General features: G+C 39.1%; 1 protein-coding gene across 21 annotated transcripts in view; it reads left to right on the top strand.

Annotated features, from left to right (window-relative positions):
- Positions 1 to 15,605, top strand: part of FAM169B (Protein) — a 106,799-nt gene that overhangs the window by 7,651 nt on the left and 83,543 nt on the right. For all 21 annotated transcript variants that reach the window (XR_014957701.1, XR_014957685.1, XR_014957687.1 and 18 more), the window contains exons 2-5: positions 3,564 to 3,697; positions 6,359 to 6,458; positions 12,458 to 12,543; positions 13,943 to 14,117. Coding sequence is in view for 1 of the 21 variants with exons in the window: in XM_085588926.1 (XP_085445052.1) it covers positions 3,564 to 3,697; positions 6,359 to 6,458; positions 12,458 to 12,543; positions 13,943 to 14,117 (495 nt within the window). In the remaining 20 variants the exon portion in view is untranslated. The remainder of the gene's footprint in view (positions 1 to 3,563; positions 3,698 to 6,358; positions 6,459 to 12,457; positions 12,544 to 13,942; positions 14,118 to 15,605) is intronic.

Genomic DNA, 15,605 nt, shown 5'->3' with positions numbered 1-15,605 from the left:
AATGATTAATTCACTTCAGACATAACACTTTTCATGCTTCATCTACAGTGAGGTTGATGTATTTTGCTTTACAATCTGGCTGCATCCTAAATGCCCTTACTCTGAAATGGGCATTTCAACAAGTCTGACTTTCCTGGAAGGACCAGCAATACCTCAGTGCATCTTAGTCAAGCCAGTGGTGTGTCTAGTCTGGAAAAAAATCTGCATTACCAACTTTGTTGGCTTAAAGGAACAATATTAATTACCTACAAGTGAATGCAGGAATAGAAGATTCTTAAGAATGAAAGCAAATACCCCCAGTTCTTGGAAGTGTCCAAGTTCAGGTTGGACAGGGCTTAGTGGAAGGTGTCCCTGCCCATGGCAGGGGGTTGGAATGAGGTGATCTTTACAGTCACTTTCCACCCACACCATTCGTGGTTCTAGGAAATATCTCTTGTTTAGTAAATTGTGTATTGTCTTCATGGTCAAGATTAACTTTGCAAAGAAGCTTCAGAGTATCTGATTAGATGGAAGGATGTCCTTTACCTCTGGACATTTCAACAGTCTGTAGCTTCACTTCTGGAATTTCACATATGACTTGTATGCACCATGTGTTTTCTGTTGTACTGAGAATAAATTCTTTTGCCCATGGAAAAATATTTCCTGCTTACTTTAACTGGTATAATGAAATCTTGCTGAGTCTGTAGTGATGGTGGTCTGTCTCTAATTCATAAAAAGTAATTCTACTTTAGGGTAGAATTTTGTCTTCCATTTTGTGATTGCATTTATTTACCTGATGCAGAACATGTGTGTGCTGATGAGATATATCTGGATTCCCACATATTGATCTTTTTGGGTCCTAAGTGAAGTAAAATTTGTCTGACTTTTACCTTTCAAGAAGGATATTTGTCCACTTGATGAAACTCCCATGAAATTCAGTTCTCTTGTCTAGAGGGGACAAGGGATAGAATAGCAGTGGGGGCAGAAAAAGCTGAATTTAGGGGTCTAAATTGAAGCAAGGGCCTTGGTTTATTCCTTTTTGTCAGAGTTGGACAATGTTTTAGGCTGAGGTTTTAGAGGGTAGAATCTCCTAAAGATGACTGAGTTGTATGGGCAGTGCATGCTGATATTTATAGCTGGTTTTAGCTGTAGCTTTTCACTTCAAAAAATCAAATTCTTAGTGCAAATTGATGACAGATCACCAGAGTGAGAGGAGATGTACTTGCACATCCTCGCTTGAGAATGTGGCCCAGACTGCTCCATGGAAACAAAAGAGAGAAGCAGATGCGCTGCTAGTTTTTACTTTAGAATCTCTACTGCACGCCTGAAATGGAAATGTGCTCGTTGGGTTTCTCATTTATTTGTCTCTAGATAATTTTTCCCTGTGGAATTGCAAAGCTTCCATGTCCTTTGCCCTGAAAGCAGGTGCCCTGCAGAAGACAAAGGCTGGTACCTGTCTGTCATCCCCTCCCTGTCATTGCTGCTGCACCATTCACCTCGAGGATGCCTTGACCTTGCTGAGCAGCTTTGGCTGTTTGAGATGTCAGTCCAGTGTCAGGAATCTCTCTGGTGCAGGAGGCCTCCCGTTCTAAATTTACTCTCCTGCTTTATGGTCCCTCCTCTGTGGCTGCAGCAGGAGGCCCCTCGGGTAACCCTTTGTGCACAGAGCCCCTTGCAGGAGCTGCTGGCAAGGTCCTGGCAGGCTGGCTGCCACCATGTGTTCTTTTGTTGCTGCTAGGTAAGATCAAATTAAAATAAAATCCTGTAACTCCAATTAGGTCAAAAGGCTGTCCTTGGAACATCATAATTTTGATATCCCAAGATGCTGATTGGGTCTCAGACTGAAGTACTCCTGCGAGAACAGCACTGCTTTTATTCTAAAGCAAAGTTATATTATTTTGCATTTGATTTAGCAACCTTTATAGCATCTTGTTATCCAGCAATAATTATGGCTTTAGTTGAATGCCTAATAACAATAGTTATGGATACACTTTGAGGGTTTTTTCTTGTGCCTATATACAATGGAAGGGTAAAAGGGACGTATACAGCAGGGTAAATGTTATTTTGTCACTTTATACTGGGAAAAAGTGGGAAGCACATTAGTTAACATAAAAAGAAATTCAGGTGACACTTCTGTTCCATATTGTTCTGAAAACAACTTCAGTCTCTCTCCCCATCAACAATTTTCTTCTTCACAAGAAATTTTTTATTCTGTTTGCATAGGAACATATGCTCCTAACTGACTTCAGCCTTTTCAGTGTATTGCACAGGAAAGACAAATTCACTGGAAACCTAAAAGCATCTTTTAAAGGAAAAGATTACTTCTATTCAAAGCTGTATTGATGGAAAGTTGGTCAGAAGTTTCCTCTAATGCCTCATTATTTAATCTGTGACCTTATTTTGTCCTTCAAGTGGTCCTTGTTACCTAGAGTACAAGCATATTATGTAGCAGAAAGTTAATTGCTCAGTTCAGTGAGGAGGAGACACGACTGTGCTGTTAAGTTGCATTGGCTGAACCATGGCAGGAGGCAGCCCTGTAAGCAGCACCTCATGAACAGTATTTATTAGCATGGCAAATATTTTTCTTTGTGCTAAACTCAAGTCTTACATGCTGCTCTTTTGTAAAGGATTAATTTACTAGTAAATTTGCTTTTGTGAATTACCAAAGTTTTGAATAATAATCTTTAATTTCTCTCCTGACATAAGTTCTTTGCTCAGTGATGTTTAAGTTCTGCCTGGGGTTTTATAATGTAACTTGACTTGCCAGTGCTGCTATGCTCTTTTCTCTCCCATTTTGTCACATAACAAACATGCTATGAAACCCATCTACAGAGTAGCTTCTCTTCAGCATTCTGAGTACACAGCTCTGCTGCCAAGCATTGAGATGGAAGCTGGTTGCTTGCAAAGGGCAGGAAAATAGTGTTTAAAGCATTTTAAGCATTTTAATTTTCTTATCTGTATGCTGAAGAATCAGATACTGATCACTGCTGGAGGGAGAGTGGAGGGACCATGGGTGAATAGTCTGAGCTGGTACTACAAATCCCATGCTCCTACTTTTATGTGGAAAGGTATCATTTTCAGTATGGTACCTATATGATTCATAGTTTGTTAATCTTAGTATAGACAGGTCTTGCACTGGTCCTTTCAAGACTCTTCCTTGTCTCAGCCATATACTTTACTACCAGTGCAGTTATTTCACATTTAACTTACTAAGGACAGTGCCATGTGAGACGAAACCATAATTAAAAAAGGAGGATTCAGAACTAAGATGCCAACTACAACTCTGTGGTAGAAGATTTGGTCCTCACTTGGGCTTACAAGAGTTGGAGGTGTAGCTTGTTGATTGAAAGCCCCTTAAATTGAAGCTACTTTATTCCTGTGATAGAACAGTGGCTGGACACTATTTGGGTGTCTTGTCTTGTTCTTCTTGGGCTGGTGATAGTGAGTCTGATTTGTTATATCAGAAGGAGGTTATTGCTTCTTCAGGAACACCAAGCAGCTGCTGGGGAAACAGAGGTTTTAAGACTTAGGTTTCTTATTTAATATGAAAAGTAAAAATACCTTGTGTTTTATTTTAATCACAGGTCGACTTTACTTGGTTGATACAGTAGCAGGAGATCCAGAGGTTCTGCAAGCAGATGCTGAAACATACTATGAAAAACTCTTGAAGAAGTCACTGTCCAGTCCTGATGTTTTTTGCATCCCTGGAAGAGGAGAGGTAGTAGGCTGATGTTTCTCATGCTGCTAGTTAGATTCTTGCAAATTAGTTTGTTGGTTGTGCTCATATATGCTAATAGGGGTAAACTGGTATGGGTAGATTGCAAAAAAAAAAATCAGTAAATCCTGCATTATTTCAAATAATTTACATGCTGTAAATGAGAGATAAGCTTAAACTCCAAGTCAGAGTGTTGAAGAGGGTTTGAAGTACTTTGGTGAACTTTGCATCTTGACCTGCCTCCTTACAGGACTAAATCAAAAGTGTATTTTAGAGATTTATACCATGGTGCTGCTCTGTATTCTGCCTCTGCTGTGCAGTTTACACAGTCTATCTTTTGTTTCCATTCTTTACAAAACTTTTATTGTTAATTTTGGATGTGGATTCTTCCAAAGGAATTCTAAGACACCTGGGTGGAATAGAGATGACTGAACAGGCTTATTAAACATTTTTACTGCAGTCAACCTATGAAACCTTTAATTCTGGCATTTGTAGATCATAAAAGGTGTGCTGAGGTACCTGTTATTATGTTATCAAAGCAGAAATTGGATTAGTTAAAATGATTGTTTGTAATACAGTAGCTTTTCTGCAATTTAGGAAAATATGATGCAGTAGTTTCCAGAAGAATGCTGTTCCAGGTGGGATCAGCTTCAGCTTTGAGCTGGGAATGTAACGTGGTTTAAATACTCTTTTAATGCCCTCTAGTGGAGCCTATGGGGCTAAATACAGAGTGAACATGCAAAGATCCCCCAGTTTAGAGCTTCTGTGTCCTTACCTTCCATGCCTGCTTGTACTTTGCTGTTCCAGTAGGAGGGAGAGGAGGTTAAAGTCCCAGGCAGATCTCTGTGTGTTCCTGCAAAAGCCACACACACTGAGATCAGTTAAAGGTGGACTTCTGGCTTCTGATTCACAGCTGTCTTGATTTTGTGGCTTGTCACCAGCCCTTAAGTATATCACATGACTGATTTGAGTCTCATAGCAACACATTTCTCTTTGGATTCATTTAATTCAGGTATAATCTAATCTGCTAGTCAGCCAGTCAAGGGCATAAGTAATGGTAGTGTTCTTGCTGTATTGTCTTTTTCCTTATAGCCTATAATAAATAGCTCAAAGAATGTTGATGTTTTGTAATTTAAAAGAATTCAAACATTATAAGGTAAAGCTTCCATTCATTCCCAGTGAAGATCCCAGCTAGCAGTCTCTTATAGACCCACAGCCTGAAGGATGGGGGGTTTGGTGTGTGAATAATGTCTGCATTACCAAACATTTTTTCCCCCTTCTGCATGTGAATTAAAGCAGGTATCAAGTGGCAGCAGTGTATAATCATTTAGCAGGAGTTAAGTGGCTGTCAGCCCACTTGCTGAGGTCACAGAACTTTTTGGTATGGCTTGGTCAAGCATTCAGGACACAAATAGCAAGGATTACTGCAAGTCAGGATGAGAGCCCCACAGGTTGGCAGCAGCCACACACAAAGCTGTGCTTGGCTCATGCTGCTCTTGTTAACACCTGTGAAAGTGCACATTACCTTATCAAACAAAATAACAATCATGGCAGTATTGGAAGTAGTCCTGGCCTTTTCATTATGGAAATGCTCCCAGGTGCCATAATGACATTGATGCTGTTATGTCTGAAGCATGCAAAGAGCAACTGAATCCTCAGATTTAGGCAAGCTCATGAATACAGATTTCAAGCAGTTTTCAACTTTTTTTCTTTCCCACTGGAGTCCAGTGTTTGCATAGATGCTTCCAGGATTCTGGCACTCATAACTAGTGAACACTGGTTTCAGCTTAGAGTTGTTATCCTGAATTATCCATATTCATATTTCTTCCATGTATCAAGAAATATTAAATGTAACACGTGACTGATTTGAGTTTCATAGCAAACTGACAAATGGGTGCAATTAGAGAGAGAGGCACACCCACACATACACAATGGACCAGATTTTGGAAAGTACAGTACATACTGTGCTAAGTCATGCACGCTCTTTGCCTGTACCTAAACTTACATGACAGCATTTGCAATATTCATATGGAAATCGTCATTTCTATGCATATAGAGCTGTTTGAGCACAGTAATTTTGTGTTTATGTGTCACATCATTTAAAAGTTTAGTCTAAGAGCAGAAGCTTGAGAGCTGCATTTTGATTTTAGCTTTGCCTTCAACTTAACCACCTTGTGCCAATTATCTACCCTCGCTGTGCCTCGAAGATAAACTGCCCAGGCACTGCCCTAATGCTTTGATACTCCCTGTACCCCGAGGCTTAATTCATTGTTTGCAAAACACCACAAAAACTCAGCTGGAGGATGCTGTAAGAAGTGCAAGTTGTATTTGTTTTCATTTTATGTGTCTGGTCTTTCATAACACCATTTGTCTGCGTGTGACAGTGCTCAAAGCCAGGTTATGTACTAACCAGGGCAAGTCAGCATAAAGGTCTTCACTAACATCAGTAGCTTGATTTCTTTTAAATTAACTTTCCTTATGGATAATATTAGAATATTATGTGTATTTCAGTACCTTGAAGTTGAGGATTGAGAGGGTGTTGTGCTAAGCTTGTACCATGCATGTCAGCAAAGCATGTCGATAAAACATAAGTGCATCTGATATGTGAAGTACTTATTGTGAGCTTTACAGTACAAAGAGCTACAGGGCTTGTTTGTTTTTTAGGTTAAACTTGAAGATTCCTGTGTGTGTTTTGTCCCTCTCTACCGAAATAATCCTACTTGCAAACTGTTGCTGTTAACTGATCCAAAGGATAAAGAGACAGGTTAGAATTGGTCAAAATATTTTGAAATTTGAGTAGCTGTAATTTCTTTACTTTTAAGATGGTCTGCTTGTTTATGTATTTAAATATTCTGGGTTTTGTTTTGAATATGAAGTGGTTTCAGTTTATCTGTCAAGAATTTGTGTCAGTGGGCTGCTGATTAGATGGAAGACTTGACAATCAGGGCTTTTAAATTCTATGCATAAATTCTCTGCTGGTAGCTGAAAAACCACCTTGGGTAAATCTCTTATTCTTTCTGACTTTATTCAACAGGATAATATTTTTCTAATTCAGAATGATGTGAAATTTAAACACATTATGGTTTGGATAGAATCCTGAAATCCTTAAACAATAAAATACAGGTATAAAATTGTATTGCTTCTTACTGATTCTTGTTAATATTAATTTTTTTCTTTTATGATTTTTTTTTTTTCAGTTCTAGGTTTAATTGCCTTTTTTTCCCAGTACTGGTGTGTGAGGGCTATCTACTGGTGTGTAGATTAAGTGAGGACTGTTGGTGTTGTGAAGCAATGAGTTGTAGAATTTTTGACATATCTGCAACAAGGACATGAACTTTTTTTTTGACTCACTGTGTCACTTAGGAAATACAGAACACATGAAACCTCTTAAACTTCCAGCTTCCAAATGTGGCGTCAAACTAACAACATCTGTCATTAAAAGTGTACTTTTTTTTAAAGGGTAAGCTATAAATTATGCCTGAAAGGCATTAATAGCCAGTATTCTTAATAACAAAGCAAAGGCAGAGCAAAATTCTCTGTTCGCTTCTAAGTGTGGCAGGTAATGATCTTGCACTCCTGGAACAGGTTCTGTTAGTGTAAGTGTTCATTGTTCAGTCCAACCCTGTAAGCAGGAAATGTCTTCAGAGGAACAAAAAGCAGATTAAGATTACCTGTGGTTACAGCTGAACTCTGCAGTTTTCCAGCTCCTTCTACACAGGATTTCAGGTGGACCTTTGCTAATGGACTATGGTCCACAGGAGAAGGTAGGAGACCTTTCCAAGCTCCTGGTGTAGTCAAAAGACTTTCTGGTCCCTCTAAAACTATTGATGTAGAATTACTCCTATATAAATTACTAATTTATATATTCCATTAGTGTTTTTCTGAAGAGAGATACACACTGGTGTGATAAAGGGGAGAAGCCTCTACACCAGAGGCCAGACTGGCTCTTGGTGAAGTTGTGCTCATCTCCTGACTCATGTTCAAAGGAACGTGGCTGAAAACAACACTGAGGTAGTTTAGGCTTCACAAGAGGAGTTGGGATCCAGTGCAGAAATAAAGACTTAATAAATAGATGCAGGTGAAAGTGCGTTTAGCACAGCTCTTCAGTTACATGATCTCATTTAGTATTGGGAACAAGAAGTATTAATGAGATAAAAGCACAGAAGGAAAAATGATTTCTCACAGGAACAAGTCAAGTCCAATTGGAGCCTAAATTACATGATAGCTGTCTTCATTAAAAGCTTAAACATAGCAGAATAAACACCTTATTATATTATAAACAACAGCCTAACTGACTGCTGTGACCCCACCCCTTGCAAAATTTCAGCTCAAGTTACCAGTCCAGAATCAGAGGTGCAGAGAGATCTCTAAGCCTGCTACATCACCTGGCTTTTGATATTGCTTTCCAAAAGTGTGATTTAAAGGATTTTCTGGAAGTTCTTTGTTTCTGGATTTTATATACTATAAATATGTGGCCAGTCTTCCTGCATACATCAAATTTGACTGGTGTGGTTTTTTTTTTTTTTCCTTCAGATGAGTGTTAATAAATTTTCATTAGTTCTTTAAAGACTGCTGGGATGTGTGTGCATACCTATACATATAGGTATATACTTTAGAAGTATTTTGTCCTAAAATTTTTCCAACAGCTCAGCAGATTTGGAATTGACTCTTAGGGTGGCAGACTGTGCTAATGGTGCAACTCCACCTGGATTTGCTCACCTACATGACCTTTTGTTCTGACCAGTGAACAGATCAAATTATTTCAAAACAAATTCCTTCAGAGAAGGGCAATATATTTTAACTTAGTCATTGTTACTTTAAGGACATTTGACTTTAAGGGCAGAGAATGAAAACATTTAGCAAGTTACATAATTTTATTTTCCTGACTTGAGTTTTTCTTGTGAAACAAGTTTCATCCAGATGGAAGAGGGAAACAGTTTTGCTATAGTTGATATTTTCTCTTCCTCTACCTGTCCACTGCCTCTGCATTTTAGTTTTTTTCCACAGCAGGAGCACTCTTAGAAGCAAATTTCCTGGTTGTCCCCAGATACTGTGTTTCAGTTTGATGATATGTAATTATTGAATACTGGTTTAAAGAGGGGTGGATTCCAGCACTGAGTTTTATTTCTGATCATCTTGATAAGATGGGTTGTCCTGAAGTGATGTGTAGCTTGTGGTTTGAAATGATCTGCATATTTCAAAGAGAAAATGGGTATGGCATCTTTTCTCTAGGGCTTGGTCTTGGTTGGAAGCATTTTAAATTTATTTTTGATGGGCTGAGTGTTGTGTTCTGTTAGTATATCTGTACAGATATTTTTATGAGAATGTAAATTGCATTGTAAGAGCTTACAGAGCATAACATGGGTGATTAACATCTTTATAACACTAAATAAACATACCTTATTGTGGCATTTTCTGTATGCTGCATGTAATAATTCACAATAACTGTGAGATGCCTTGGAACATTTATCACAAGACATTTGCAACAAATCATGGAGTGAAGCTTGAATTGTAGAAGAAAATGTAACTGGTTGCAGGAAAGATCTATCTGAGATACTTGAATGGCTGCCATTCCAGCAGGAATCTGCCTGCCTCCCAAGCTTTAATGTATTTGTTTTGATAACATTCCTAGAAAAGACTGAGAAATGCTCTTATTCTATTTTAAGGACAGGGAACTCTGGGACCCAGCTAGTTCAGGGTATGTCAATGCTGCAGAATGCAGTTCAGAGTAGGATTTCTGAGGATTTACCTTGCTCCAGTATCAGAGTATTTCCACAATGGAAGTCTTACAAATGAGATCTCTTTAAGTCTGTCAGCAATCTGAAACTGTGACAGGATTAAGCTAAAGTTGACTTTACAGGAAGTGCCACTACTTTATCTTAGATATTTATTAAATAAACTCTAATTACATCTCTCATAAGTAACATCACCTTTATTTAGTTTGTAACTGAGGGATGTCTTTCAGCAGTTCAGATGAGGCAGGGGAAAAAGAAGAGCCAAGCAGGATGTTGCTTTATTTTTTTCTTCTTTGCTCTGTGTGTAGAATCCTGATGTGCACATTTCATTTAAGTAGTTGCACACCAGTGTGGGAACATTTGGCCAGCATAGCCTAGGAAGTAAAAATATAATCCAGGCCTGAGTTGGGAAGGGATCCATGTTTGCCCAGCAAAAGTAGACATTTCATAATCACAATTGCATTATGCTTGGTGCCTAATTCAGTTCAGTCCTGGATTCCAAACACCCTGTGCTGTGGAATCCTGTGCTCCACTGCCTGTCAGCTTCTTGCAACACTCTGTGTTTGTCTGAGTGCAGGTGATGAAAGTGCTGAGGTTTAGCAAGCTGGTGCTTACAGAGCAAGCCACACACCTGAGCATGTGTAAACCGCATTAATTGTGACCTGAAATGCATTTCAACCTGGCCTTGCAACTGCACCATCAAGCACATCAGGTTTTGCAGTTGCAAGGTCACTGTAGTCACACACATCATGATTCACAGGGTTCAGGGGATGTGTGTTGGCAGTAACTCCATCTCCTGTGATCAGGTGAACTGGATGTTTTGGAAAGAATAACAAGACTGGGAAGGGAGAGAGAGGGAGCATGTGGTCTTACAAATCATGTTTGCATTTGAAGTAGTGTTCCTCAAAGTTGATTATAAAATGAAAATGAGAATATGGGGAAGCATGGATGGATTTAACTGCGGACCAGATGTTGACTTGAAAAATGATAACAAAAAGCAAAGTACATATGTTTGTGTGAAATCTGGAGAAATGTTTTTCCTTCAAGGAAGGCATCCATATAGATAAGGTTGCTCAAGTAATGTGATGTGACAGTTGCTATGTCAACTAGTGTTCCCTTCCACACATTTAAATTATTGAATAGCACAGTAAATGTTCTATAAAAGCAACTCCTTCTAACATGGTTATGCATCTTCCTGTTTTCCTCAAAGCTTTTAAAAACTTTTCTGACCTTTACTATGTGTCTTGTATGTCTGAACTGTGTGCCAAACCCCTTTGCAGCTCTTATTAAAGTCAGCATTTGGCCCATTATGTCCCCTTTGTGTGACTCAGCTCCCTTTGTAGCTGCATGTTTCATGGATGTGTAATGGAGCAGTGGCTGCTGCATTTGAAAGCAGAGGGAAGGGTTTGAGGGAACAGATTGAATCCATCACAGAAAGAGTATGAAAATCCCATGCAAGTAAGTGCATAATATTTAATGAATTGAGTCTGCTGCTATAAACAGGCATCTGCCCTTGCGTGCAATACTTCTTCCTTGTTAAACCAGCACACAATGTGTAATGCTTTTTGGCACATGCTTTAATAATTTATGGGAAATATAAGTTAGCTAAGCGGAATCTCCAGCCTTAAAACCAGCAGGATTAATAGAGTCTGGAGCAAAAAGGAAATTAACCTGTGTGCATCAGTGACAATCGTATAACCTGAGGCTAAAACAGGTAAATGATGAATCCTGTCCTTTAAATAATTTCATTTCTTCATGTGTGAATTTGTTGCTAACTCACAGATGGTTTTGAAGTTTCTTATATTTGTCCCTAGCTGAGTAGGTTAGAGCCAGTTGTTGGAGCACTCTTTTAGGACTCAAGGCATGTGAACTCTTTACTGCTCTTTGCAACATTCCTCCTATATTATAGTCTATCTTTCTATACAGAAATGAACATGGTAGGTGCCCTATTTGGAGATATTAAAAATACTGATATTCTTTAGCAGTCCTGAAATCATGGAAATGTACTTCAGGTGAATGTCACCATTGTACAGATACTAAAAGTTCTTTTGGCTGAAATACTTGCTGTTTGATGTGTTTGTTCCAAAACCTCACCTAAACCCTTAAAATTTATTCCCTATCCTTTGGAATGACCCCATGTCAAAGCTTTTCTTTCTGAACAAGGCTTGGAAGTAATTTCAGTGTCATTGTTGCTGCTTCAAGTATTTTCCTTATAAATCTATTGGCAGGCAATGAATTTTGTAGATGAACATGTAGGAGTAGGGTTTAAATACTTGTTCCTGCAAATGTGAAAAATTGAGGAAGGATGGGAAGAAGTGGGGTGCAAGTTTTGCATCACACCTACATGAGGACTTGACTTACGTGGGTTGCTGATAACACTTTTGCTTAGGGCAAACTCTATCTTATTATGTGTGTCTATGTCTGTCTTTTGTTGATAGGAACCTCTCTGTGTGCATTTGAACCTTGGAGAATATCTGTCCATGCAGAGATTTAGGAATCTGTACTCTAAAGCTACCCAGAGATAGAAATTCAATCACAGAGAGAGCTGCAAAGCTGTTTGATAAAGCAGATATGAGAATTTTCGTGTTTGACTTGCATGAGTGCAAATATGTGCACTCAAATATATGCAAATATGTGTGTGTGGGCAGGGGAAAGTTTGAAAGAAACTTGAAAACTGTAACCTTTATCCAGGTAGCTCCACTGTCCTAAATGCCACTCAAACCTTCTTTGCTACTGAACTTAGTATTAAGCAGGAAGTGCTTTATTCATATGGAACACAGGCTGTCACACCAAAGTCATATCAATTCCTGAGAAAAATTACCTTCACTTGATGCCTCGTGCAGCGCTGAAAATTGGATATCAAGGGACGTAGAGGTGAAATTGAAATACAATTGTTGTTCTTCTGTCTCACAGCAGAGCAGACTGGAGTCAGCTGGAGGGAGAAGTAGATCTGAGGCTGCCTGTGGAAAAAATTGAGAACCTACTTTGTATTTGCGGGTAACATGTTCCCCTGTTTTTGTTGTTGTAGTTTTGGCAGTTTATCTGAGCCAGCGTTGGTGGCCTGTGGAAGATGTTGTGAAGACAGCTGATCCTGCTAGAGATGGGCTCATTTTGGTGAGGATGCTGTTTTGAACTGTTGCCTTTACCCTGGAGCTTCCCAGTCAGAGCAATCATATGGAATTGTCTTTGGTCTCAAACAGCTCCTGCTCTGAAATTGTGGGATCTCGGCTCTGTGGCTCATCAAGTGCTTCATGTCTCCAGGACACAGTGACATGCACATTAGCCCTCTCTAAACAATTCTGTGCATGCAGCTTATGATTCATCTGTGGGATTTATTTTCTTTTGGTTTTTAGTTTACCCTTGCTGCCTACTAAAGGAATAATCATAAACTGAATTACTACATTAGCAATAATTTCTCACATTAACTGTCTGGTGGGAGGTGTTACTACCCTTTGGAACAATGTCTTGTTCTGATTTTTCTTTTCTCCTTGGTTAATGTTTATATTATATTCATTTTATGAAATGGTTGCTATTTAGTAATTTCTATATCCATAATTATTTTTCCAAATGAATTATTTTGGTAAGATAGAACTACTTTTTCATAATTTGAAGAATTTGGGTAGCTTGGAGTCTATTTGCAACCAAAAAGTCAGATGCCTGCTGCATATGAGCTTTGTGTTGCCATGAGGTTATTAAGTCAGTTTTGTTTCCTATTCAGCTCTCGGTATCTCTGGTCCTTAATGATTCCATTCCTTTATCATCTTTTCCTGTCACACATAGTATTTAATTATTTGCAGAATTAAGTAGGCTTTTTATGGGTAACTGAACTGGAGGGATATTGAGATACCAATCCTTGCAAGGTAGAACTTGGAGCAGGGACACAGGCCTTCAGGCTTTCAAGCATCTCTGTATTAACAGAGAATGAAAATAATGTCTGAAAAGAGAAATCTTACCCCCTCTAGCTCATTGCTAAAAGGTAAATTGCCATTATATGTGGAAACTCTCATTTCTTTTTCAGCATTTGTGTGAAGCTTGTTGGCAGCAGTTTTTACCTCAATTATCAATATAATCTTGTTCCTTTATATTCCTTCATCTCCCTGTCCTGTCAGTTGTCTCCTAAGAAGGCCAGGTGACCAGGCCCACAGTGTGAATCCAATCTTCATTTCACTTTTGAGCAGGATTAGATTGCCTTGATCCTAGTTCCAAATCTGTGGCTGCAATCAAGATACTTCTGCTGCTTTAGAATTCCTCTCTGTGACAACAAGAGATATGTCAAGCTTTATAAATAGTTACTAAATTATTCTATGCCCGCTGGATAGAGGGTGAAACACTAGGAAAAACTGTTTTTGTTATTCTAGCTGAACCAATTCAGGAGGTATTTTCCCCAAATTAAGTGTATGTGTTTCCTGACCTCCTCCTTCCCAGCCTCTTTTGATTTTGAAACCTTTTATGAGATGCAAAATACTATTCTCTGCCTCATTTTTCTTTGGTCTGTTTTTGTTTGTTCTCTTAGGTCCAGACATTTGGAGAAAGGATTGTCCTCTTTGTTCTGAACTGCATTATTTTTGGAATGCTGGAAGGGAGTTCAGCTAATGATGCATTCTTTTTACCTCACTCTGCCACCGAGTGTGCCAAGATACTCTGGAGAAACGGCGAGGCTGCTGCCTTTTACTCGGTCAAGATGAAAGGTAAGGTCATTTTAGAGACACATTTCCACTGGTTCCTAATAGCTAGAAATGTAATCCTTTTGTTTATCTTTCAGTATAAATAATCCTGGCTCTCATCTACATTTTTATATGAAATCTCCCTCAGAATTAATCTGGGGAACAAACCTTCCCAGAAGCCTTCCATATGGATGGCTTCCAAATTACTTTCATTTCAACATGATAGTTCCAAACCCTATTCTGATCTGAGGTACTGGCTTACTCCAATAAAATGTGCTTAATGCAGCCAAGTAGGAGGTTGTACATCTAGGAACAAAGAATGTAGGGCCTATCCACAGGATGCAGAACTGCATCCTGGAAAGAATCATACCTGAAAAAGGAGTGCAGTTCCCAGTGGTAAAACATATTGGGGGTTGGTGGGGGCAAGAAGAGAAAGGATCCTTGGATGTGTGAGGAGCAGTGGCTGCGTTGTGTAGAGGAAGGTATGTGCACTAGGTCAGTCCTGGAATTCTTTGGGCAGTTGTGGTACTCGCAGTTTAAAGGATGATGATTAATTGATTTCATAATTAATTGATTAAGTGACATAGAAAAGAAACAAAATGCGTTTTTAATTCCTTAGGGATACCTGATTAACTTTAGTAAAGGTCTTATTAAACACAGAGTCTGTATTAATGCAAATAATTGCTGTTAACCAGTCTGGAGTGGAAAAGGCTTAACTGGAATAACTTCAGTTATGCAGTTGAGCCTGTGCTCCCATGTGGGAGCTGGTTACCAGCCTGTGCTTAAAACTCATGGGAATTACCTTGATACCAGCAGCTTAAACACAGAGAAGGTGGGATCTTTGGAAGTAAAATATTGCTCAAGTCAGGACTCAATAGCTATCCATCCAAAATGGGAGAAAGAGAGCAGCTTGAGAGATGGGTTGGTTTGTATTCCAGAGGACACTCTGAAGGTGCCTTTTCTGCTGCAATGCCAAAGGCAGCAGCAATGGATGTTCTGCTCCTTGGAATGGAAAAATCCTGATACACACAGAGGTGGAGCTTGTACAGCACCATAAGTGAGGAATCAGGACTCAGCCTATGATCAAGGAGCCTTGTCTGTATCTCTGATTATGCTGATGAACTGGTTTGTAATGCCAAACACAAGTGCATTTTCCTTTAAGTCCATAAATATTCCTGAGCAAAGCTTTTGGAAAGAAACACTTGTAGGGGCTGTAATGATTCATGCTCCAGTAAAATGAATGTGCACAGTAGTCTGTTATGGGTGGAGTATTAGCTAAGTTGAAACTCTTTCTGAGTAAGCTGAGAGTCACAGCTTGGTTTTAAACCAGGTCCACATAAAATACAAATCCTTCAAGTCCAGATTTGTCAGCATCTGCCTTTTCTTGCCAGTGTTTTTTTTTCTCTGGGCAGCTATATTTGTTAGTCTTTGGCCTGTGTCACAAATTACTGCAGTCTTTTGCCAAACCTTTCGGGAACCTTGGAGCTGATTGTTTTTGCTGCTTTTTGCTAT

Source organism: Lonchura striata, chromosome 10 (genome assembly GCF_050655825.1).
Source record: "Lonchura striata isolate lonStrDom1 chromosome 10, ASM5065582v1, whole genome shotgun sequence".
NCBI classification, from domain to species: domain Eukaryota; kingdom Metazoa; phylum Chordata; class Aves; order Passeriformes; family Estrildidae; genus Lonchura; species Lonchura striata.
This window is presented reverse-complemented; position numbering and strand designations above follow the sequence as displayed.